At 39.3% G+C, this 23,933-nt stretch overlaps 2 protein-coding genes across 5 annotated transcripts; both read left to right on the forward strand.

Moving 5' to 3' along the window:
• Positions 1-8: 8 nt before the first annotated feature.
• On the forward strand, positions 9-14,638 carry hnrnpk (heterogeneous nuclear ribonucleoprotein K). Of its 4 annotated transcripts, none has more exons than XM_084945851.1 (17): positions 9-66; positions 1,220-1,293; positions 1,414-1,567; positions 1,910-2,007; positions 2,328-2,384; positions 3,406-3,449; positions 5,045-5,117; positions 5,464-5,577; positions 5,789-5,917; positions 6,214-6,542; positions 8,331-8,378; positions 9,675-9,714; positions 10,847-10,862; positions 11,615-11,647; positions 11,741-11,808; positions 12,280-12,449; positions 13,765-14,638. In XM_084945851.1, exons 3-17 carry the CDS (start codon positions 1,510-1,512, stop codon positions 13,793-13,795), a joined length of 1,308 nt encoding a protein of 435 aa, XP_084801977.1. In that variant the 5' UTR covers positions 9-66; positions 1,220-1,293; positions 1,414-1,509; the 3' UTR covers positions 13,796-14,638. The 4 variants fall into 4 exon arrangements, with proteins under 4 accessions (XP_084801977.1, XP_084801978.1, XP_084801979.1 ...); XM_084945852.1 differs by having other exon boundaries at positions 1,476-1,567; XM_084945853.1 differs by having other exon boundaries at positions 1,504-1,567.
• Positions 14,639-15,769: 1,131 nt separating this feature from the next.
• Positions 15,770-22,703, forward strand: qng1 (Q-nucleotide N-glycosylase 1). Its single transcript, XM_084947199.1, has 7 exons — positions 15,770-15,839; positions 16,631-16,824; positions 19,675-19,825; positions 20,544-20,656; positions 21,102-21,245; positions 21,884-22,079; positions 22,159-22,703. The coding sequence occupies exons 2-7, from the start codon at positions 16,639-16,641 to the stop codon at positions 22,386-22,388; spliced, it is 1,020 nt and encodes a 339-aa protein (XP_084803325.1). The 5' UTR covers positions 15,770-15,839; positions 16,631-16,638; the 3' UTR covers positions 22,389-22,703.
• Positions 22,704-23,933: the final 1,230 nt, after the last annotated feature.

Raw genomic sequence — 23,933 nt, forward strand, 5'->3', positions numbered from 1 at the left:
GTCTTATCATTTTATTTCCAGGTTCGGTGGAGAAGGAAGCGGCAACGAGCGAGGTGTTTGCTGCAGGTTTGTGTTTTGAAGATATATTTTTGTGCTTTTTGTTGTTGAACTGCACGGCTACTATAATGAGAACTACGCCTTTAATGTTTGTTTGTTCACTGTGTTGCTTGTTTGGTGCAACCCGCTCTGCTTGGCAGCGTTTGTGCTGAACCGAAATTAAGGCAACATGGCGAAAGTAGCTAGCTGCTAGCGTGCGCGACTTGGTGTACTCTTTGTATTGATCGATTGGTTATATTTTAGCAACTCGTTCACGTTAGATCCGTGTCGCGTTACTGTTCGCATTTGAAGAGCTAAGTGGTGCAGAGTAGCAGTGAAGTTTTAAATTTCAATGTGAGCGCAAGAACTCGAAGCGTTTCACTGCGGGCTGGCTAGCTCCGCCGGCGGCTAACCGCAGCTTAGGCAACGGTCCCTATGTTAGCTTTAACCGGACCAGCTTACTTTCGATTTGGTCACCAGTTCACTATCTTTTGGCTGCTGTTGGTTAATATAGTATATATTACTTATATTAAAAAAAACAACCCTCGCCTTGTTGTTTTTAGCAATAAGTTATTTTTTGGTCTGCCATTATATGTTAGTGTTAACTATTTCTTCCTGTGCAATATCCCATCTGCCCTCCCGTCATATTTCTTTTCAAGATTTTCTTATTTAATCACTAGTGTACATATATTTATATTTATAGATACATATATATTTAGTCATCTTTTCTCTTTTACCATGTCTCTCTAATATTTTGCTCCTTACTATTTTTCTATTTTTTTTATTATTTTATTTTATTATATTTTATTATATTTTCTCCTACTGTATCATGCTGCTGAGTGACTGCTGCTCGTCAAACACATTTCATTGCAATGTTGACCCTGTGCTAACTTGCATATGACAAATAAAACTGAAAACTGAAACTATTTAACTCCTGATTATGAAGCTGTCGCGGTTTCTCCTCTCTTCAGCCAGACAAACCCCGTGCGTGATCACATTACAGCTGATAACATTTAGCAACTGTGTTCATTCTAATAACAGTGGTCTTAGTTGATTATCGGTCACTTCGGATAAAACATAAGAATTTAAACCCATCATTGGTGTTTACCGAACTGTCTTCTCGCGCTCCCTATTTATATGCCATCATTTCAGTATTTTAATTTAGCCTCTCCCTCTCTTTCAGGTCGCAGGAGTTGTTTGGTTCTTGCTCCGGTAGTTCCGCCTCTCAACACGCCCTTGTTCTCGTAATAAATATCGGTGAGTCTCTGGGATCGGCCAGTTTCTTCCATGTCAGTCCTGCGATCTACTTTACTCAGATGATTTGTCTAATTTCTTCATTTTTTTTCTTGCTCTTACAATGATAACAAAAAACCTCAGCTCACAGGGGCCAGTTTTCTGCTTCTCCCTCCCAATTGCTACCATCTCTATCCCTGATCAAGGTGTTCGGCTCTTCTATTCTTCTGTTAGAAGACCATGGAGACAGATATTGATCAGCAAGAAGAGGCTTCATTCAGCAACACAGAGACTAACGGTAAAAACTATTTTAAAGTGTTGCATGTTGTTTAAATACATCATTTTGGACACGGTTGGCAAATCTGTATTTGGAGATTAAAGTAATTACTTTTTTATGTTACAGTAAGGGATCTAAATATTCACTGGTCTATGTTTAAAATTGTGTTTGTGTATTCAAAGAAGTCTTTTCTTTCTTAGATGTGCAGAGGGAGATTTGTATATGTTTAGCTTATAATGGGAGAACAGTTTGAAATCACTTTTCTCTTTCGACAGAATATTTAATTTATCTTGTTGAAGCGTGTGTGTGCACGTGCACGCTGGCGCAGTGTTGTCATGCTGTGTTTTTATCTGCTTTTGCCAGGTAAGCGCCCCGCTGAGGATGCAGATGAGCAGAAATCATTCAAGCGCTCCAGGAACTCAGATGAGATGGTTGAGCTTCGCATCCTCCTGCAGAGCAAAGTAAATCAGCTCCCCTTTCATTTCACATTTCATGTTGAACCCTTATGTGATTATTTATATTTTTATCTCATTCTTGTGGGTAGCCCTTCAGTAAGACTGACAATGTCTCTTACTCAGACCTTTTTGTTTTTTGTTTTTTTAAATGTATTTTTTCATGGTTTTCTTTCTGTTCTCCTCATTACATTTATGCCTTTTGAATAATTAATTTCCAGGCTTCATTATATTCATGCAGTACTTCTCCTCACATTTAATTGTAATGTCTGTTAATTGCAGCACCATAATTAATATTTACTCTTCTTATCTGTTCTTTGTGTTTTTAGAATGCAGGAGCTGTAATTGGGAAGGGTGGCAAAAACATCAAAGCCCTGCGTACAGACGTGAGTACATCTATTCTATGCAGCCTGAATTTTAATTTTGTTTAGGATTTTAATTTTTTATTCTATAGTTTTTCTATCTCTATCTCCTTCTCTCTTTCCACTGGCCTCTAAAACCTGACTAGCCTCTCTTATGGGACAGCAGTTTTTGTTTATTAATTTTATTTTATTTTTTACAGTAATAGCTATTCAAATATATTTAAATATTTAGCTTTGGTATTTTCTTCCATGTAAGCAAGGCAGTGCATAGCTGAAGCAAAGTTTATAAGCCTCCTGTTCATTAGGTCCTCTGACAAACCATTTGGGGTTGTGTTTATCTTTGTTTTTTGTTTTGTTTCTCACATAAACATTATGTAATCATCTAAGCTAAACTATCCCTAGGCACAAAGGCCCAATTTCATGTCCATTTGTTTCTTCACAATGATAATTTATTGTCACACTGCTGTTGTGGAAACACTGGTGCTCCTGTTAATTTAAATTTATGAGCACAGTGCTGAGTTTGTAAGGTCACCTGCTGCTCAAGCTAACGTTTTTTTCCTTCTTTTTTGTGTTTAGACAAACAGGCCAGTTGTTAATTCATTGAGTTTCATTGACTTTCTCTAGCCCTCAACAATTTGTTGTCCCCCTCTTTTCTCACTGTCTCTGGTTTATTCCCCAACATTGAACTCTTCATGATAATGATATGCCATTACCCATTTTCCAATGTCACTTTTCCTCCTTTTCTCTCTTTGACAAACCAATCTCTGAGAGAATCAAATTAAAGTAACATTTGAACAGTGTAGAGCCTGTATATTAAAAATGTATTCCTCTTCCCTCTTCCCTCTCCCCTTGTTTATTATTTTACTGTTTACTTTTTTGCCCACTTCCTCCTCTGTTGCCCATGTTCTGGATGGCCCCTCCTGCGCCCGCCCACCTGACACCCTGGTTGGCCCTGCCCATAATCGTGCCCTGTCCTTAAATGGGCGCCTTACTTGATTGACATCTGTGCTCGAATGGCCCTGGCCCCTGCCCATGCCACGCCCAGTACAAAGCCAGTGTGTCAGTCCCAGACAGCAGTGGGCCTGAGCGGTATGTCCCTAAGCTCCTCCCTCTCACTGCCTGACTACAGGTCAAATAAACAAGAAGAGATGAATAGTCATCCTGCCTCTGTCCAGTCACTGTATTTTTAAACTACCTGTTCATACAATATATTAGCCTGAGTCAAAATGCCTAAATACCTTCATGTCCAAATCTGCCTGTTGATCCAGTAAAAGCCATGTGAACAACCTTTTATATGCCATTTTTAAAGTCACGTCAGCATTTAAACTTAGGCTGGTGTTGTCAGGGTTTTTCTGCCACTATCTTTTTAAATCTTTGCTATAATCTGTGCAATATGTCCGTGTGTTTTTGTGGTTTCTTTTTTGTTTGTTTGTTTGTTTGTTTGTTTTTAAATTGATCATCTATCCTCTTTATCTTTCGTGTTTTCACTTCCCTCCCCCTTTCAGAGTGGATATACTGGTGTTATTTTTAATTTTTGTTAGTTTCATGTGCTCACTTGCTTCATCATCCCATTCCTTCCTTGTGAAGCCCTTCTTTTATATTGATAAACTACAGTAGTCCATCCATTCTGAAACGCAAAAGGCAAGCTGAGATTCAAGTGTTGTGTTTTTTTTTGTTTTTGTTTTTTTTTCCTTTCCTGTCTTCTGCTTTATCTGAACTTGGTTGACTGCTGAAGCCATTGAAAATACAGGATATCTCTGTCCTACTCATTTTTGCATTCTTTGGTTTTATATTTATTGCTTCTCCCATCCCCTTAAAAAGCAACCAAAGCAAACTCGAGTGGTGGCAGACTTCATTTACCATGGTGTAATCTGCTCTTTTACTCTTCAACTGCCAACATTCTGCTCCCATGTAAAAACTGTGCTTAAGTTTTCCTCCTCAGTAACTAGTGTTTATTGTACTGTCACTAGGTGGGTGTGGACACCAACATTTTAACTACAAATTGACTGTCCAAACTATTTATTTATTTATTTATTTATTTATTTATTTATTTTAAAGAAAAAAGGTTGCGTGTAATTTAAAAAAAAAAAAAAAAAGAAAAAAAAAAAGCGATGGGGTTATTTAATTGATTTTCCTCTGTGCTTTTAAACATACTGTTTTGCGCATTTTGGGGTCTTTGTGGTCAAAATGTTTGTGGTTTGCATCCACCAAACTCTGCTTTAAGATTTTAGAGTTCTCTTTGGCACCATTGGTGCTCATTCCTGCCAGTTCCTCCTCAAACCTCCCTTGTCTCCCCTCTTCAGTGGTCACCAAATGCAGTCACTTTTCTTTGGGTCCTTTTAATTTTGTCTCTTTGCTTTCCTTCTCTGGACAAAGACTTTCCTTTTCATTGCATTGTTTGGGTGCCAGCTTTTTGCCAGTTACAGAGGTTAAAAAAAACAACCTTGACCTAACATGTAAAGTTTAGAAAGAAGAAAAAAAAAAAAAAAAAAACTGGACGCAAATATTTAATTTAGCTGTGTTAGTCTCATTGAATCATTATTTGGTGTTTGAAAGTTTTTTCTATGGCAAAAAGGGGGATGGTATGAATTTTATAATCTAAAATGTTGTTCCCTTCCTCCTGGGATGCCTTGCCGGCACCCCAACCCCACCCTCTAATTGTTACGCATGGATGAATTCTGAAGCATCCTGAGCATCAGTGCAGACATTGAAACTGTTGGAGAAATCCTGCTAAAGATTATCCCAACATTGGAAGAGGTGAGCACTTTTATACCCCTGTTTTATTTAATTATTTATTCCCCCCCCCCTCTGAATTTTAAGTTATTGCAAAACTAGTTGCAAATGTGAGTTGCTTTGCAGAGATACTTTGAAAATTTCATATGCTTGTTTAGATAGAGGCACTGTTTCTATGTGCCTCTATCTACCATTAATTGTTTTTTGTTTAAAGAATAAATATTAGAATTTTCCCTCTAAGAGTGTAAGCTACATTTTAGGTTGAGTATGCTCATGTGTTCCCATTGGCAATCAGGAGGTGTATGAGGTTCAGATGTAACGATGTATAAAATTTGTATTATGGTTTGAATATGTTAAATGTCCCGTGCAGTACCAGCAGTACAATGGGATGGATTTTGACTGTGAGCTCCGTCTGCTGATCCACCAAAGCCTGGCCGGTTCTATCATTGGAGTGAAGGGAGCCAAGATCAAGGAGCTGCGTGAGGTATCTTCAAAAAAATGGAGATTTGTTTTTGTTATGTTTGTAAATTTTATATTATTCTTAGACTTGATTTAAATGCCATCTTTTGTTCACCTGTCTTTCCCTAATAAATGGACAGCCTTGGGATTTTGTTAAATGAGCATCTGTTTTCCTTGTCCACTCGTGTGTGTGTGTGTGTGTGTGTGTGTGTGTGTGTGTGTGTATTTGTCTCCAGAACACAAAGACCAGCATCAAGCTGTTTCAGGAGTGTTGTCCCCAGTCGACAGACCGTGTAGTTCTGGTTGGTGGTAAAACGGAAAGAGTGGTGGAGTGTATCAAGACTATGCTGGAGCTCATATCTGAAGTAAGGTTATCTATTCTGGAGTAGTTTATTTATTTATTTATGCATTTATCTTTGCGGCTATTTATATATTGAAAATTGCTGATCTATGGGAATCTTTGTGTTTTTTTTTTTAAGTTGCCTTAGGTTTGGTTGGGAGTTTTAATTCAATATGAAATCCATGATAATTTCACAGAACTTATACCATATAACAATAAATAATACGTAAATAATAATATTGTTGCACATGATCCCTCTGTTTTCTTGTAAATTAAATTGACGCTCTGGGCAGGCCTGAATGTTCTGTTTCCCTGTTTCAGGCTCCTATAAAGGGCCGTACACAGCCCTATGACCCCAACTTCTACGACGAAACATATGAATACGGTGGTTTTACCATGATGTTTGAGGAGAGAGGGGGTGGACGCAGACCAATGGGAGGTTTCCCAATGCGCGGTAGCCGGTCCAGCCACGGAGAGCGCAGCTTTGACCGAATGCCCTCAAGTAGAGGGGGACGGGGACCCATGCCTCCCTCGCGTCGAGATTACGATGAAATGAGCCCCCGCCGAGGTCCTCCCCCACCACATCCGAGTAGGGTTGGTAGAGGGAGTAGCCGTGGACGCAACATGCCAATGGGACACCCACACAGAGGGTAAGAGATGAGCACAGATAACATACAGTTTGCTCTCCTGCTTTGCTTTTTCTTGTGCACAAATCAGTCTTGTCCCAAGGCATTCCCACTTAAGTGAGTTTGTTATAATAAGAATACATTGCCCATCTTGTAAGCATTCACTGATTTGCTGAATACTATAGAGCTTAATGACTATAGAGATTGACAGACCACGTGACTTTCGCGCATTGCATGCCGGGTACTCGTGGCAAAACAATCAAAGCAATGCATCAAACGCAAGCATTTGCAGCATCGCAAACCGTTCATTCTCCGGTTCCAATACCTTCTTGCTTTTTCTTTGTCCCCCAAAAAAGTTATGTACAAAACGAAGGAGAACAATGCTGGTCCGTACAAAGACGGACTTGATGAAAAGTCAAAGAAAAGATATGAGGAAAAAATCAAAGGAGTGAAAGGGTTAGACCCTTACGAGCACACAGAGTGGACAAAATATGTTAGCGTGCTGCCCAACTTTCACCACGCTCATATTTATAATTATACGGTTCTTGGAGTGAGTGCATACACTCATGAAGTTTAGTAACTTCAGGTCACTGCAACAAGCCCAGGTACAGTTTACCGACAGATGGGTACAGGACCTTGAAATGCACCGTGTAGAACGAAAGACCATCGTACGTATCATAAGTTTACCAGTCTCACAAATCGTCTTCATAAATACACATTCGTTAACCGTTTATTAATTGGACCTTTAAGCTCAACGGTAATTAATTAGTAATGGAAATAATTTCTGGTTCGCATTACAGAAATGTAGCAGTGACAATAATATTGTATGCTGTAATCGTACTGGGCAATTAGTGATACAAAAAACCTGTTTTACCCTGTGAATAAAAGTATATGTTTTTGTCATTGTACCATGGTAATAACAGAAGCGAAACGCAATATTGTGTCAGGACAATTCACTATTTATGCACAATAAACAAAGGAGCATAGCACAACAATTTCTGTTCAGCGCCAGACTTGCTTGTAACCTATATCACCAATTATGTTATGAAAAATGACGTATTAACTACTACAAAACACTGACCTTTGTGGAAATGCTTGGAGCAGACTAACATGTGAGCTGGAGTGTTCCGGGATGTTATATTTGGTCTTTGAATGGCTGCAAATCAGGCCATCCGTCGCCTCTTTGTTACTTCGGAAACATGGCTCAAACAATTTCTCTTCCACGACGTAATCCGATAACAACCGATCTCTTTACCCGTCGGCTTTCCATGGCTGTCATGCGACCGGCTATTGCAGTTAATAATACAACAGCTTCTTGCCATTTTTTTTGTTTTTCTTTTTATCGCTGTGTAATGTAATTTCAATTGAAAGCCTGCGTGCGCTAGTACCTCTTGCCACGAGTTCCCAGAATCCTTTGCGGTTTTACCCCTGAATGACGTCACATTTTCAATCTCTATATAAACATTTGAGTTCGAAGTTGAGTCCTTTTACTCCTGTTTAGCGCTTCTTGAGTTTGATATGTTAAAAAAAACAGCAACTCTATATTCGAGAGCACTTGCTCATTTTCCTCCTACATGTCCATATACAGAGCTTAATCTCTTCAGGTGCCTTCTTTCTATTCAGATGCATTCTGTTTAGGGTCAACTTGGTTCAGTTGTCTTGTGTAAGACGAACTAAGTCCAGTATTCTGTATGTTATTGAGTGGCTATCATTTCATTAAGTGTATGTGCTCATCATTGTCTGGGTGTGTTTGTATCTTTTTTTTGTGCGTTTATTTGTTTTTGCCGACCCCCATCTCCATCTTGCCCACAGAGATGATCGTTACTATGACTCGTACCGCGGCTCAGATGAGAGGTCAAAGTAAGTTTCTGCCCCTAAACCTTTGACTAAACCTCCTCACTAATCTCAACAGGGATACTTTGACATTCTGATTTTCAGTTGGTTTGTATTATCTGCATTTGTCGCTTTATAAGTAGATGTTCTGTAATTCACTTCATGTTAACGCCAGTGGGATTTTGCCCATCGGTCTGTGTTTGGAGTGATTCGCTGCTGCTGAAAGCCTAAATTTACATTCACAAATGAAATGGACAATTTGTCTGGAGTTTATGAAAATTAATTGTTAAGGTATCCCCACATGTTTCCTCTGCTCTACACATTTTTCTGCTCATTTTTGAGAAACTAAAAGATTTACTCTTCTTTCGTATTGCTAACTACTAAATACTACGGTTTGTTTTTTTTTAGTACCCTAACCTTCATTCACATGTTCAGCCCATTTATTTGGAGTGCTTTGTAGGACAAGCTCTTTCTTGTGTTGGTAACACATTCATTGTGCTACTCATTAGATGGTTATTTTGTGGTGGTGTGTGAGGGTCATGTGCTGATGTGATGCTTGTCACTTACAGCCGCTGCTAAGAGGTATGCTTTCACATGCCAGCTTTTGATTTAAAAATATTTTTAATATATAGAGATGTATAATTTTGCTTCATTTTGGACTCTTAAATCCAACCTGAAATAAACCAATTTAAGAAAATTATGTTGGGTGTCAAACTATGGGCGGGGCTATTAAAAATTCTAAAATGTAAGCTCTGCGATGACAAAACAAGAACAAAGCTATTATGATACCCTGACAGTAGCCTTGTTGATGATATCTCTAAGACTTTTTTTCTAGTGTCAAGATAGCTTTGATATTATTAACAAAACGTGGGGAAAGAGTGTAGCAAAAGCACTACATGATATTAAGTTATGATGAGACTTATCACAATATTAACATCTGTGCATGTATGTTCTTAAGAAAAGCAAAAGTACGAAGTACGTCCAAATGTGTTTCTTCAGTCTTCTTTATTTTAGTTCAGTCGTGTAGGGAGGGGGGGGGGGGGGGAATTCAGCAGCCCTTGGCTCTGATCATCATCACCACCACCTGTCACTCCTCTCACCATAACACTGTCAGAGCTGTTCCTGTTACTGTGTGGGAAGATGGCTGAGAGGAAATGTGTTTATACTGTAATCTTGCTCAGCGTGTGTGTGCAGTTTGACCTGGACCAGAAATTTTCTTTGGAATGTTGTCAAGCATTTTTCTAAGCTTTTTCTATTTCTTTCCACCCCAACCCACATCTCCCTCTCTCTGTGTTTCTGCCCACCCCTCCCTTCCATCACCAGTGACAGAAGAGGCAGACCGGATCGCTACAGCGATAGCATGGTTAGTGACCCTTTGCTAAATGCATGCGGCTCTGGTATTAGCATCTCATTGGGTGCCAGCGTCCACAACCTAGCATACTTGTTGGTCCTATCGCCACACAATATGCTGTGATTGTCCCATTATCCTGTCATGACAATAATGGTTTATCAAGTCAGCATGTGATCAACTGCCATAACCAGAGGGATTTGTTTCTAGGTTTTCTTTCTGTACGTCTGTCTGATTGAGGCGAATTTCTTAAAATTTGGCACAAGTTTGTTTGAACTAGAGTATGAACTGGTTTCATTTTGGCGGCCAAAGATCAAAAACAGTTTGAAACAGTTCATTATATATTGTGTAATTATGTAACCATGAAACTGATCATAAATGCCAAAGAGTATAAAATGGTTAAGTGATAACTTTTTACATACAGAAGGGCAGGGCTCGGCAGGCATGGATGTAAATTGAAATTTGATTGGTTGGCGGAAGGATAAAATAACAAGGTGGTAATTCTAGTTAACATTACGTCGTCACTCGTGCAAATGAATGTGCATGCACTCAAATGAGCCATGGATCCAAGCTAGCTTTGGCATGGTGTAAACCATCCCACCAAATGACCGTAATCACCACAGCCGGAGACACCCCATAATAATCAACTATAATTGCCCTCTTACTGTGTACTTTTCACGGCCAGCCTGTTTTTCCTGTAAAGTGAGGGAGGGTGTTGGAAGGGTAGGGAGGTAGGGGGTGGCCGTGGTTGGTTGCTAAGCACTAATAATGCTTTGTTGACAGACTGGAAGGTCTCTCTCCCTCGTTCTCCCTCTCCCTCTCTGAGAGCTGGCAGGATACTGCCTGCCGTTGCTCAGCAACAGCTATTTGAATTGCTTGTTGCCCTGGTGACAGCAGCAGCTGAATAGCAGCTGAAAATGGGGGCTGATGGAGATGCAAGGAGAGAAGGGGAGGGGGGATGGAGGGAGAGAAGGAGGAGGAGTCTGTATTATGGATGAAATACTGGGTGGCTTTTAGTTTAGTCTACTCCATGGATGCTGCAGCTTCAGCATCCGTGCATTTTTGCGTACGATCTGTGGGATGTAAAGATGAAAGGATTTCATTGTGCTGTATGTAACCGGTCTGTGTTTCTGTGTGTTTCTTACAGAGTGGCGGAGGATATGGTAAGTGCTAAACATCCTGTATTGTGTGACATGGATGTGGTTACAATGCTGTTAACGTCTTAATCAACAGTGCAGGTTGGAGAATTCTTAATAATTTAGTGTGGTGACAATAATTTTCTCATATGTTACAAATATAAATGGGCTAAAAGGATATTGCAGCTAATGAATTTGGGATGTTAATTTAAATCTGTATTGTGAATTTTAAAGAAATTTGTTTGCAATGACATTTGATTTTAAACAATTTTCCAGCAAATGTTAAGGATTAGGTAGAGATTTAAATATGATTTAACGCAGCGGTCCCCAACCCCTGGGCCTCGGACCGGTACCGGTCCGTGAGTCGTTTGGTACCGGGCCGCGAGAGTTGAGGCTCAGGTGTGAAATGTATGGTTTTCAGGGTTTTTATCGGTTTTCAGCGTTATTTTGTTATCGTTTTTATCGTTAACTCGGTTTTCCTGGGTCTTTTCACGTGTGTTATGAATAAATCTTCTTTTTTTCGGTACCGGTACTAGTTTTATTTTGTTGTATTTATCCGCGACACCTTAAAGGCCGGTCCGTGAAAATAATGTCGGGCATAAACCGGTCCGTGGCGCAAAAAAGGTTGGGGACCGCTGATTTAACACATTTCTTGATTTCTTTGCCATATGTACCCACTTGTGGGTTTAAGTTTAGTATCAAGGGGGATCATTTGAACAACTATTGGCCTGTCTTGGTGGTGATCACTGAGTGTTCTTTTTGTTTCCTCTCCTGCTCAGATAACAGTTCCTCATGGGATAGCTACCAGTCAGGTGAGCCTCTACACTTCATCAGTCAACGTGATTAGAAAAGATTGCTTTTTTTTTTTCCCCTTTTCTTACCTTTCCTCTTCTTCTTGCCATCAGGTGGTCGTGGCTCCTATAACGACATGGGTGGCCCTGTCATTACCACACAAGTGACGATCCCTAAAGATGTGAGTGAATGACAATATAGAACTGTAAACTTACACCTAAGGAAGATCTGTTTTATTTGTCTACTGTGCCCCATATTATAAAGATTGGAACTGTACATTGCAATCCAAGCATGTTATCTGCACTCTGTCATTATCATTATGACATTTAAGTGGCATTTAATTTTGTGTGTGTGAGAGTTGCTGTTAGGTGTGCAGCAGCTAAAATTTGCCAACAGAATATTCACAGTAGACAAGTCATTTAATGTCTAATTATTGGTTTTATTAAAAACTAAACACTATCTAAAATAATTTCAAGATGTATTTTCATTGATTTTTTTTCCCCCCTTTTTTTTCCTGAGTAAAGTTTTTCTCTGTTTTGCGTCTCCAATTTGGATTTGTCAACCTACATGCACCTTTAGTCACAGAACCTAAAATAATTTAACATTTTGCCCGCCCCCTGTTCACCACCCCTCTTTTTTTTACTCGGTACAGTTGGCTGGCTCTATCATTGGTAAGGGAGGCCAGCGGATCAAACAGATCCGCCATGAGTCTGGGGCCTCCATCAAGATTGATGAACCTCTGGAAGGTTCTGAGGACCGAATCATTACCATTTCTGGCACCCAGGATCAGATCCAGAATGCCCAATACCTCCTACAGAACAGGCAAGTCCTGACATGGGCTCGGTATATTCCAGTGACTTTTATCCTGTTTTCGATTTAGAAATTCTTGGTCTAGCATGCTAGTGGTAGTTATATCTTCAAGTTGTGTTTATAAGGCTCAGTAACTTGTAATGTTAGTTTCGAACTTTTAGAAAACCTCAGTCAAACTGTTCAGTGGTCAACTGACCTCTCATGAGTGAGGGTTGCATCATTAAAAGTACAATGCAACCCTCTCAGAAAGTGCATTCTTGTTTACTTATGCTGAGAGGAGCTGCTCATGTGTGAAAGATTAATTTTCCCTGAATTTGTTGAACCTCACATTAATAGGGGAAAGGTTTGGTTGAGGTTGTAAATATGTTATATTGAAATTACATCCTGTTAGTCCACTTTTCGTTGGGTTTCTGAAATTCTGTTGCCTGTTGTCTTTTCTTCACTAACCCCCTTCCTTTCTTCCCATGCAACGTGCAACTAGTACAAACCTTCCTCTTACATGAAATGGCTGTGACGGAACAGACAAGCTTAACGGCTGTTGTACATATCACGTAACATGTTTATTTCTTTTTGTTTTTTGTTTTTTGTTTTTTTAAGGGTTGATGTGATAGGCATATTTCGTTGACTGTCACATCTGTCCCATGAAATATGATTGTTAAATTATTATGAAAAAAAAAAAGCAGAAAAAAGAAAACAGTCCGTTTGCCATCAGAGCCGTTTCACTGTGAAGCAGGGAGTGGATTGATTCTTCCCCTGGCTGCTGCTGTGTGGAAGACTAGTGATTTTGTTGTTTTTAGTTAGAGCAACCGACAACAAATCACAGTCTGCCAAATAGCACAGGCTCCTCCTCTTCTGTCTCCCTTGGCAACCAGTAGGCACGTATAATACACACTACTTCCTTGTTGATGCTACTGCCCGAATGCTAATACAGCTGTAGACCTGCCGCCCTTTCTCTTGAGTAGGGTAGTGTTGCCATGCTAACTAACCCTTCCTCCCTCTTCCTTTCTCTCCTTCCTCCCTTTCAGTGTGCTGCACCTGCTTAGACACAAGGGCTAACCACACCCTGCTATTTTCCTCGTCTTCCTCATTCTCTTTCAGGCACTTCAGTCACATCTTCATCCTCTCTTTCCTCTGCCTCTCTCCTATTTGCTGTCTCTTTCCACTCCACATTCATGCTCCCACTCATATTTACAATACCATTGGCTTGCAATGTGCAACGTTTCCTTTTTTTTTTTTTTCTTTTTTTTTTTTCTTCTTCTTCTTTTTTTTTTTTCTTTTTCCCCCGCCCTTGTGTGTGTTGTTTATTTTCTCACTCTTTTTATTTCAGTGTGAAGCAGTACTCTGGTCATTTGCTGTAGACCAAGGAGGCTCAAAGTGAAGAAGAACGAGATTGCCCCTCCTTCCTCAACCTTTCTGCCCTTCCCAGCACATCACCTTCAGACTATTCTGGATTGTGGGTGTCTTTTGGTTTTTTCTTAATTTTATTTTTGTATTTTTTAATGAAATAAATGTCCAACATTCCTGTGCATAAGAGAAAATGTAGATGTTCTGCATTTTTAAGAGTGTAATCCATTAGTTTATCAGATACACACTTGCTTTTTTCTAACACAGATAACAAATTATCCTTCAGACTTTTCACAGAAATAAACATAACCTTTATTTTTTTGGATGGCTTTGTTTTTTGTCTCTTTTTTTTTTTTTCTTTTTTTTTAATGACGCGTGTGTGTTTGTGACTTGGTGGAAATCTATCTTTTGTGCGTACATGTAAGCACATGTCGGCGTGTGTGGGTTTGGTGTGCTTTCTGTAGTCTATATTGGTTCCTTCGCACCCAGTTGTACTACATTACCACTCTGTGCAACATGCAGAACGTAAGCTTATTCTTTTTATTTTATTTTCGAGAACTGTGGGGGACTTAACCCTTTCAGACTGGATTTTTGGGATGTTTATGTTGGGATTTGTGTGAATATAGCAGTTGTCTGATGAAACAGCTGAAATCTTTGATTTTTTTTTCCTCACAAATGGGAAAAATGTAGCTAGAAATTTGTTGGCATTTTATTAGAACGTTGGAAGGAGAAGAGAGGAAAAAAAAGGATATTGAACCTCATTGTCCCTGCAGTTTCCTGCTCTCCATGTGCCCATGCTGTAGACTCCCCATTTTCAAATTATAAGATGAATAAAGATGATGCCACTTTTTACTAAATCTTGAACTTCTGTTTTTATTTATTTTTTAATTCACATTTCTGGTCTATATCAGTTTCTAAGTGTCTTCAGTTCAATGCTGTTTTATTAATATACTGCCAAACACAACAACAGTTGCTTAAAGGCACTTAATATTGTATGATAAAGACCCAACAATACTGCAGGCATGTGATTGAAGAGTGAGTGAGTATGTGAGTACAACCTCAGATGCACAACATGACATATCACACTGTCATTATTTAACAAAACATTCAAATTGTGGACCCTGTGCTTCTGTAGAACCATTTTCTGTACAACTGTCAGTCTGATGATGTTGTGGAGGAAATTTGGCCCAATCTTCCCTACATATCGGGTTCATTTTATTGAGATTTCTGTGTATTCGTTTACACACAGTTCTCTTGGACGGTGCTCCAGAAGTCTTGGATGTGGTTTGTTCAGATAAAACTTTGCAAACTGAAACCACGCTGTCATGTTTTTAGAGAGAAGAGGCTGTCTTCAAACCTGGCAACCGTTCCAAACAAGTCATATTTGTTCAGTCTTTTTCTAATTGTGTTGTCATGAACGTCAACACTGATGGAGGGCTGTAATGTCTGAGATGTAGCTCTTGGGGTTTTTTGAGCATCTGAGCATTTCACAGGAACTTGTATTCCTGGGAATATGGGTAACTATAATGTTTGGAAATTACCTTTTAACCCTTGTCAGACTGATCTCAGAGAAGCAACGGTTGCTTCTCTGAGATCATTGCTGATGTCTTTCTTCTTTGGCAATTTTGTTAACGAAATTATCTCACTTTCTTTAATATGAGTTCCCCCCCCAAAAAATAAAAAATAAAATATATATATATATATATATATATATATAATTCCAGTTAATTAATAAATCTATTGATTTATATTTTTTTCTTTCCTTTTCTTAAAAAACAAATAGAGAAGTTAAATCTTATTGGCTCACCAGATCGTCCTCATGTGGTGTTATTACAGTCATTTACCTCAAATCCCCTCAAACCATGAGATTTATGCCACCATATTTGAGACATTTTTACACTAGCAGGCAGTTGTAACGGACGTTGCTTTGCTGTTTCCTCTCTTAGCTTCTTGTGATTGGTTCACTAACCAGCTAAGGCCACAAGCGAGGCTCTGATTGGTCAATAGCTGGAAACCAGGTAGTGGGAACAGTAGAGCGCGGGTGTCGTGCTTTCGTCGGTGAGTAGCAATAGTTTGCACAGGAATAAAAAAAAAAAAAAAAAAGTACTGCTGCCCACTGCGTTTATATTAGAACACAGTTTTTCTTATTTAATGACGATGACTGTATACGCTCAGAAATGTCCTTAATGGTCGTGAAACTCCAGAGACCGCGTGAGTGCTCCGGTAGTTGCACTTTGCACCTACAGGTTTCTCAAATAAACGCGATGGCGTAAAATTGGCCTGCATAACAAATAATTAAGCCTTAAAAATGAATGAAACATATAAGTGAGACAAATCATGTTCACTGAGGAGAGGAGTAGAAAATGGGGTTCATTCAGCAGGCAACCGGAGCTGTGCGTCACTGGGAACATTAACGCACAGTCATCAGATACTTGAGAACTCCTGGAGGGGTGTAATTGTCTTCTTTTAGGGAAAAGGAATAGGAGTGACGTCGGTCAGACATGCGTCTCTTTTATGTTTGAAGTGCTTACACAGGATGAATACCTGAACCTTCAAAATAAATCCACGTTTCTTTTAAATGTTGGCCCAAAGCACTTCATTGTGGAGAATGTTATTAGACGATGTTTGTTCTTTTTTTTTATAATAGTCATTATTGTTATTATTTCAAATAATGAGTCTTTAGTTTGTAAAGGACTTACTCAATCCATACATGTTTCATCAACTCTAGTCTTTGCATATATTAAAGATAAATGTGTTTATTCCCACACTTACATTCTTGGACTCTTCTTATTTCCACAGAGGAGTGCATTCATACTATGCATGCTTGTTTTAATTTCTACTCCTTACAGTCTCCATCATGGAGAAGCCTCTGTTACCACGAGAGTCTGGCCAGTTCATAGCAGAGCGGAGTCGGGATGTGTTTGTCAAGGATGAAGGAGTGCAGAAGGTGGCGGAGATGCTTTACGGTCTCCAACACAGTGACGAGCTGACAGCCAGTGGCTGGAAGAAAGCAAATCCATTGGCCCCAGCACCCACATCTGACCAGGGGAGTGTACTAGCACCCAGGCTATGAAAAGATTCTTCATAGTATACAGTATTGTGCAAAAGTGCTGAGCCATCCTTCATTTCTTTATGTTTTGCTTCCAAGGAGCCAGAGTTTCTTGCAATGTTTTAAAATGGTTTTAAGCAATAGTTCTTCAGTCATTCTGAAAACCTTCCAGAAGATTTCTTTCCATCATTTTCATCATTTTTTCCACCAGTTTCTGGTTTTCTATCAGTCCTCAGTGAATATCCCTATCTACTGTCTCTGTCTTTGGCGGTTCATCAGTTTTCCCTCCAGATGTCGACCTCCGTGTGTTCCCTAGTTTTTCCCTTGGTTATACCTATATATAAGTTAGACCAAGCATTATATCTGCTATAGTCAGAGGTGCACATAAGTGGTCCGCAGGTGCGCATTCACTGTCAAAATAAAAGCGCACCAGATAAGAAGTTGCAACGCGCGCTTGCGTACATATAAAAGGCACTGTTTTTGTCCGCTAGAGTGGGATTTTCACGGCATATTCTGCATCACATCTCTGTGTGTTCATCATTTGTTTGAAGCCAGCTCACCTCCTGCAACCACTTTTCCGAGAATACGCGCTTCTTTTGTGGTTCTGACTCCTTCTGACATTTCGTTGGAGGTGGAGGAACACCAAAGTAATTGCTTAAAGGAGCTTGCTTCTTCGACATTTTAAGAGTTCTAAACAAATGTCTGTCCTCCTTCAGAAAATCTTATGTACGCAAACGCGCGTTGCAACTTCTTATCTGGTGCGCGTGTTTTATTTTGACAGCGAATGCGCACCTGCGGACCACTTATGTGCACCCCTGACTATAGTGCTATGCCGAAGTCTTGAGTCACCCCTCATTTCTTTATATTTTGCTTCCAGAGAGCCATATTTTCTTATAAGTTTTGAAGTGCTCTTGAGCAATTCCCTTTTAAGCTGCCTTTGGGCATTGGCTGCTTTTTCATCCTTGTACCTAGCCATTTTCAAAGAAATATTTTGGTTTGGGGATCTCATTAAGATGCCTCCTCGATGGGCTCCCAGGGCAGACCCTGGACTTGCTGGTAGGATTACATATCTTGGCTGGCTTGGGAGTGACTCAGTGTCGCCCCTCCAGATGAGCTCAAAGAGTGAGGGAAATGTGAGCTTCTCTGCTCAGACTGCTGCCCCCACGATCTGAACCTGGATAAGCAGTAGAAAATGGAAAGATGGATGTGATTTTTTTTTTTTTGTGTGTGTGGTTAAGCCAATTAACACTGACCTATGAATGATTCAAGCAGAAAAGGGGTACCTAATATAAGGAATAAACTGTACTGTATCTGGCGCTTTGGTACTACCACCATGATGCTCCCATTTGTTTAGTTGAATCTATAACATAAAATTGTATTTTTGCGTCAACAAGATGATTCCCAAAGAGCTCTTAGCCAAAACCAGACTGAAAATCAGTGGCAACAGTTGTGAAGAATCTAAATTTGACATTTTTGTTCAAATAATCTTCAATATAGGTCAGAAGAAAGGTACAGCCATGAGTCTGCAACCATCTGTAAAACAAGGTGGGAGTCTCTGTCATGGTTTGGGGCTGCATTTTGGCCACTGATGTTGGGGATCTTATCAAAATTTTGCTTCCAGAGAGCCATTTAGAAGTGCACCATCAGATTTTGAGCCACGGTGCAATACCATCTGGATAGCATCTGATTAGCAGCAGCTTCATTTTTTAAACACACTGCCAATGCAGTAAAATTATACCTGGATAGAAAAACATACAGTGGAACACAAACAGTCATGGATTGGCCTCCCCAGAGCCTGAACCTCAACATTATTGAAACAGTGTGGGATCATCTTGACGGAGAATCAAACAAAGGCAGCCAACATCCAAAGACGAGCTGTGAATGTCCTTCAAGAAGCCTGGAGAACTATTCCTGAAGACTATTTAAGGAAATTACAAGAAAGCTTGTCTAAGAGAGTTAATAAGAATAAAGGTGGTCAGACCTGACCTTCAAAATTGTTAGACTTATACAAACAGGGTGTCAAACCGTTTTTACATCATGGACTACATAATCAATTTTTTTTAACATTGTAAAGAAATTCTGCTGTAGTAGAAACTCATCAGCACATCACTGGGCTTGTAAAAATAAAGAAATAAAGGACTTAAACTTGCACAGAATCATCTGTGAAGTCACCAAAAGCATCCAGTTTTTGCTGTGTAACAAATTGAAAATTATATTGTAAATAGCAAAAAAAGAAACTTTTATTTATATTAATTTGACTAATGTTTAAAACAAAACAATTTTTCTTTTCCGTTTTTGTAGGCCATGGCTTATCAGTAGGAAGACTGGAATGATTCTTTTATTGCTTTTTTGAAATTTCCAATCCCGACTGGACCCCGTGAAGGCCGTATGTTTAGACCCCTGATGTAGTTTAATTTTGGAGAACTTAGTGGTTATTATTGTGAAATTTAAAAAAGAAAAGAAAAAAGGTTTTAAGGGGGTTTTATTTAATAGTTGCAGCTAATCAGGTGGTGAGATTGTGAATATGTGTAGCTTTACTCTGTTTTATATTACTATAAATATAAAGTATTAAGGTTTTCAACTGTTGTCTGGACACAATGAAGGATTTATGAAATGATTGTATCTACTGACATCCAGAATTTATCAAAAAGACAGTAGCTGCAGTGGTCTTTGATTGTATTTTGTATGGGTACAGGTTTTTAAAATATTGACTAAAACACTAATACAAATTTTTAAAACCTCAGTGGAGAAACCCTGTCTCTTTTGGACAGTGTGTTACAGTACATTCACTTTTCTTTCCTTTTTTTTGTATACTTTCTTAATAATTTGTGCAATTTACCACTGCAGGCATTGAACTGGGTATTTGTAGTAGACACCATGAACTTTTCCTTTTGGCCAGAGGAAGAAACCCAGCAGTGTGAGGTGACTTTTAAAGGCACCACATACACAGGCTACATGACCCTGTGTGCTGCCATCACCAGAGCCATGGAAGAAGGTAAGAGTACATACCTGTACATCCACTTAGTTACTATATTATACAGACTTATAGAAAATAGCAGTAGTCAACTCACAGCACTTTCTATTTTAAGGTAAAGACTCTTCAGCATTATACATAGAAAGCCAGAAATGTAACAATCCTTGATGAGCATAAACATGAAGGATGGAAATGTCAGATTTATAAATTGTTTGCCGCTGTGACTGTTTGCAGTAAAGTTACAACCATGCTCTTACCTTTACTTCATACATAATTTTAGGTGTTTTAATCCTAGTCTCTGGAGAACAGAATGTATATTTTGATTGTCCTTCTATTCTGTGCAGTTTTGTTATTACCCATTATCGTGTTTGTGCCCTTTATTTGAACTACGACTGCTGGGAAATTGCTTGTAGCTCTGCATGTGCCTGTGCATCATTTATAATTAGCATGAATGACTCCGGATATGAATCAATTATGTCTCATATGGAATAGCTCTCAGTGTGTGGTCGCCATGGCCTTTATAATTACAAGAGATTTTCTCAGAAAAGCACAGGTAGTTTGGCTCCAGTGTGAATCTCGGGGTGGGGGGTTGACAGCGTGAGATCAGAGCAAATTATGTATTTTGAGTCTATTGTGAGCAATGGCCACTGTGAAGTTATATTCTTATTATTGCACACCGAGGGTAGCTCCTGTTTTAAGATTAATCCACCTAGCACCTTCTCTTCTCCACACTCCACAGGTGTACCTATTACTGATCCAAAGTATTTCTCTCAGATGAACGTGGAGGAGTTGGGACGTGTCCTTCGGTCAGACAATGAAACACCCATGCCGATGCTGCGGGAGCGTCACCAGGTTCTGATATTAATACGATATTCAAATAATGATTCAATTGGTCAATATATGGATTTCAGTAATGCTTCAGTTTTGATTTTACTTTGCTTTTTTACTTTCTTTAAATCTAAAAGCTGTCTTTTCAGTCAGGACAGTCTCAGCATTTACAAAATGAAAGGAGTGCTTTTTAAAGCAACAGTGACTTTTTATTTTAGAAATAAACAAGGTTTTACATTCCTCTATTCAACAGACTGAATAAGGATGGCGTGTTTTTATATACATCACAGTACATATATTTCATATTTGGCACATTTTTCTGCCTTTCTTTATATGAAACGTCAAATTTTATTTTGATATTAAGCAAGAAAAGTGATTTTATACTTCAATTAGTTATTGAGTCTGTTAGTTTTGTTACATTTATAAACACAAATTTAAATTGTGGCACATGCTGAATCTTTTTAACAAGGTGCTGACAGAAGGCGGCCGTGTGCTGCTGGAACATGGTGGAAGCTTCCGCAGTTTTATCAGCCAAGCTGGAAACGACGCCCAGAAGATGGTGGAGCTCATTGTGGAGAAGATCCCCTCATACAGGGATGAGGCTACATATGAGGTGAGAGTTTAGCAGGATCATTGTACAAATTAGGAACCTTTTCTAATTGGGAATGTGCAAAAAATAAAAGAGACACCCTCTATTTGCTGCACTTGTTTGGCTTTTCAGAAATGTCAAGTTGGTACAAGAGGAAAGAGTTGGAATGATTAACTTATTTACAGGTTTTTAGATACTAAAACAATCACTTATGGTTGAATAGGTCACAGTGAGCAAGCATAAAACTGTAATTTCCCCAAATATTTGGAAAACTGATCTTTTTATTAGTACGGAGCATAAATACATAACTGTGCAGATACTTTGAGTTTTCAGCCTAATGATACAGCCTGTATATTGCTTTATAGATTATGCACAATGCATAATACATATTAAATGCATATATGAAATATATGTGATCAAATATATGCATTTGGAGAATTTAAAATAAACTGTGATGTGAGAGTTCCACCTCCTGGTCAAATACAGTGCAGCAACCTGATGCTGTCAGTTTATTATACAGTCAGAGGAGAGCATTATACTCTTTGCACAGACATTATTTCTTTAATTTTATATTTGTGTAAGAACACCTGCCAAATTATAAATATTTATGGCTTAAGGACAAATACGATGTTGATATTTTGTCACCTTCTTGGTTGTGTAAGGGTAAAAGGATCTCATTCTACAAGCGAGCCCAGATTCTTGTGGCAGATTACTGGGGCATCATGGCGGCCAGAGGACAGGGTGACATCATTAACATGGACTGGCTCACCATGTTTGCTGACTACAGGGTTCCTCAGGCGCTTGTCTACTTAGGAGCTCTACGATACTCTGATACGCTGATGCAGGCATTGAAGAACGGTGAGACAGTAGTGTGTCTATGTACTTGTTTCTCTTACTGAAGATAATATTTCAAATCACGAGGTGTATTTGCTTTCAGGTGAGCTTCTGTCTTCAGGAGACTGGAGAGAAGTAGAGATCCGAGGTTGTTCCATTTGGTGCGTGGAGCTGATCAAAGACCGTCTCCACAAGCTGGTGCAGGAGAGAGATGGACAGCCCTGCAGTGTGAACTCGGTTATCATCGACTTTTACCTGTGGCCTTACGCCAAGCAGCACCACAAAGAGATGGCCCACATTCCCATACACCACACACGCTGTATTTACTATTGATGAGCTGGCTGGCAGCCGTACATACAGGAGGCTGCACTTCTCAGTCTGCCGCTCGCTGGGCTGAAGCCAAGCACATCTCTGTGCCAGGTATACATACAAACAGACTTCTCTTTGGCTGCAGTGGAAACAGCTGTGTATGTGTTAATGCAGCGTGTCTTTCTGAGTGGGCACTGCTGTTCATTTCCGGTCTCAAATATGTCGGTCATATTTTCTCACAAACCTCTCGATGTAGAGAAAATTATCATATTTTGCCAATCTGTGTATGCTCTGCAAGTATATAACAGTCTAACAATAAATGATATTCATCAAACTGGAGGAGGATTAGAGTACTTTGGTTTTTGATACTGTCTTTCTTTTTTAAATGGAGTGTAATCAGAGTGTTTTTTAAATTCAGTGTAGTCAGTATTATGCATTTCATGAGTGCAAATGGATAAGCCCGATGTTAACATGCAGCTCTTTTTACTTCTCTCTTTTTTTTTTTTGGTAACATAAAGCCTTTGGTCATTTCTCTTTTCAGTGAAATATTATTTAATACAAGTTATATAGAGGCATCTTGCTTTCTGCTCCTCTTTGAAAAGGGAACAGAAAAAAGTGACAGCCTGCACTGAATATAGCAAAAATGTGATGAAAGATGGAAACCTTTCTCAGATGAGAGATTTCTGCAGTCTGCATAATGAAGGAGTACAGATATTGTGTTAAGCTGAATATTGAGAGGTTTAAGCTAAAATTTGAAATAATAATAATAAATTATCTAGCAGATGCAGTCTGCCTGACAGGTATACTGTATTATTAGGATGATAGCGTGTGGTTTAATAGATTTCATGTATTTTCTTCGTGCCAGCTGAGTTTATTAGATGGGGTGCTCTGCTGCCTGTCCAGTAAGCGATGCAGAGGGTGGTCAGGATTACCCATGACCCATGGCACAGTTTGTGCAGTGATCTCCTCTCCACCACAGCTAGAATAGTGTCCAAATTGCAGCCAATCACAGAGCCTGCCTTCCTGATCAGTTTATCCAGTCTGTTGGTGTCACCAACCCCGATGCTGCTCCTCCAGCAGACCACAGTGAGGTAAGCTGCGCTCAGCACAACAAACTGTAGGAAAAGCGCCAACATTTTGCTGCACACATTGAAGGATCTCAGCTTCCTTAGGAAACGAGTCTGCTCGTTCCCCTCTTGTAAACAGCTTCTGTGCACTCCTCCACTTTATCCCAGGACAGACATGGCCTGTTTCACCACACTATACCTTTGAACATGGAAACATTTCTGTTTCAGAATTCTTGTACAGCTAAAAGAATACGTATATATCCAGAATGACCAGACAAAAAAAAATTAAACTATACACTCATACTAACCACTAAGCAAATGCCTGTGTAAATAAAACTGCTCTATACCTTTGTAAAGTAGAAACTGATTTTTATTAAAAAAACAACTGAAATCTTTAGAATTGGAGAAGACTCTTGAGTAAGAGCTGAAACCTCTTCGCAGACTTAAAGAAGTCCGGTTGTCTTAAAAATAGAGTTAAATAACAATTGGTTGGTTGTCTCAT

The sequence above is a fragment of the Perissodus microlepis genome, chromosome 12, assembly GCF_051167445.1.
Source record: "Perissodus microlepis isolate ML-2025 ecotype Zambia chromosome 12, ASM5116744v1, whole genome shotgun sequence".
NCBI lineage: Eukaryota > Metazoa > Chordata > Actinopteri > Cichliformes > Cichlidae > Perissodus > Perissodus microlepis.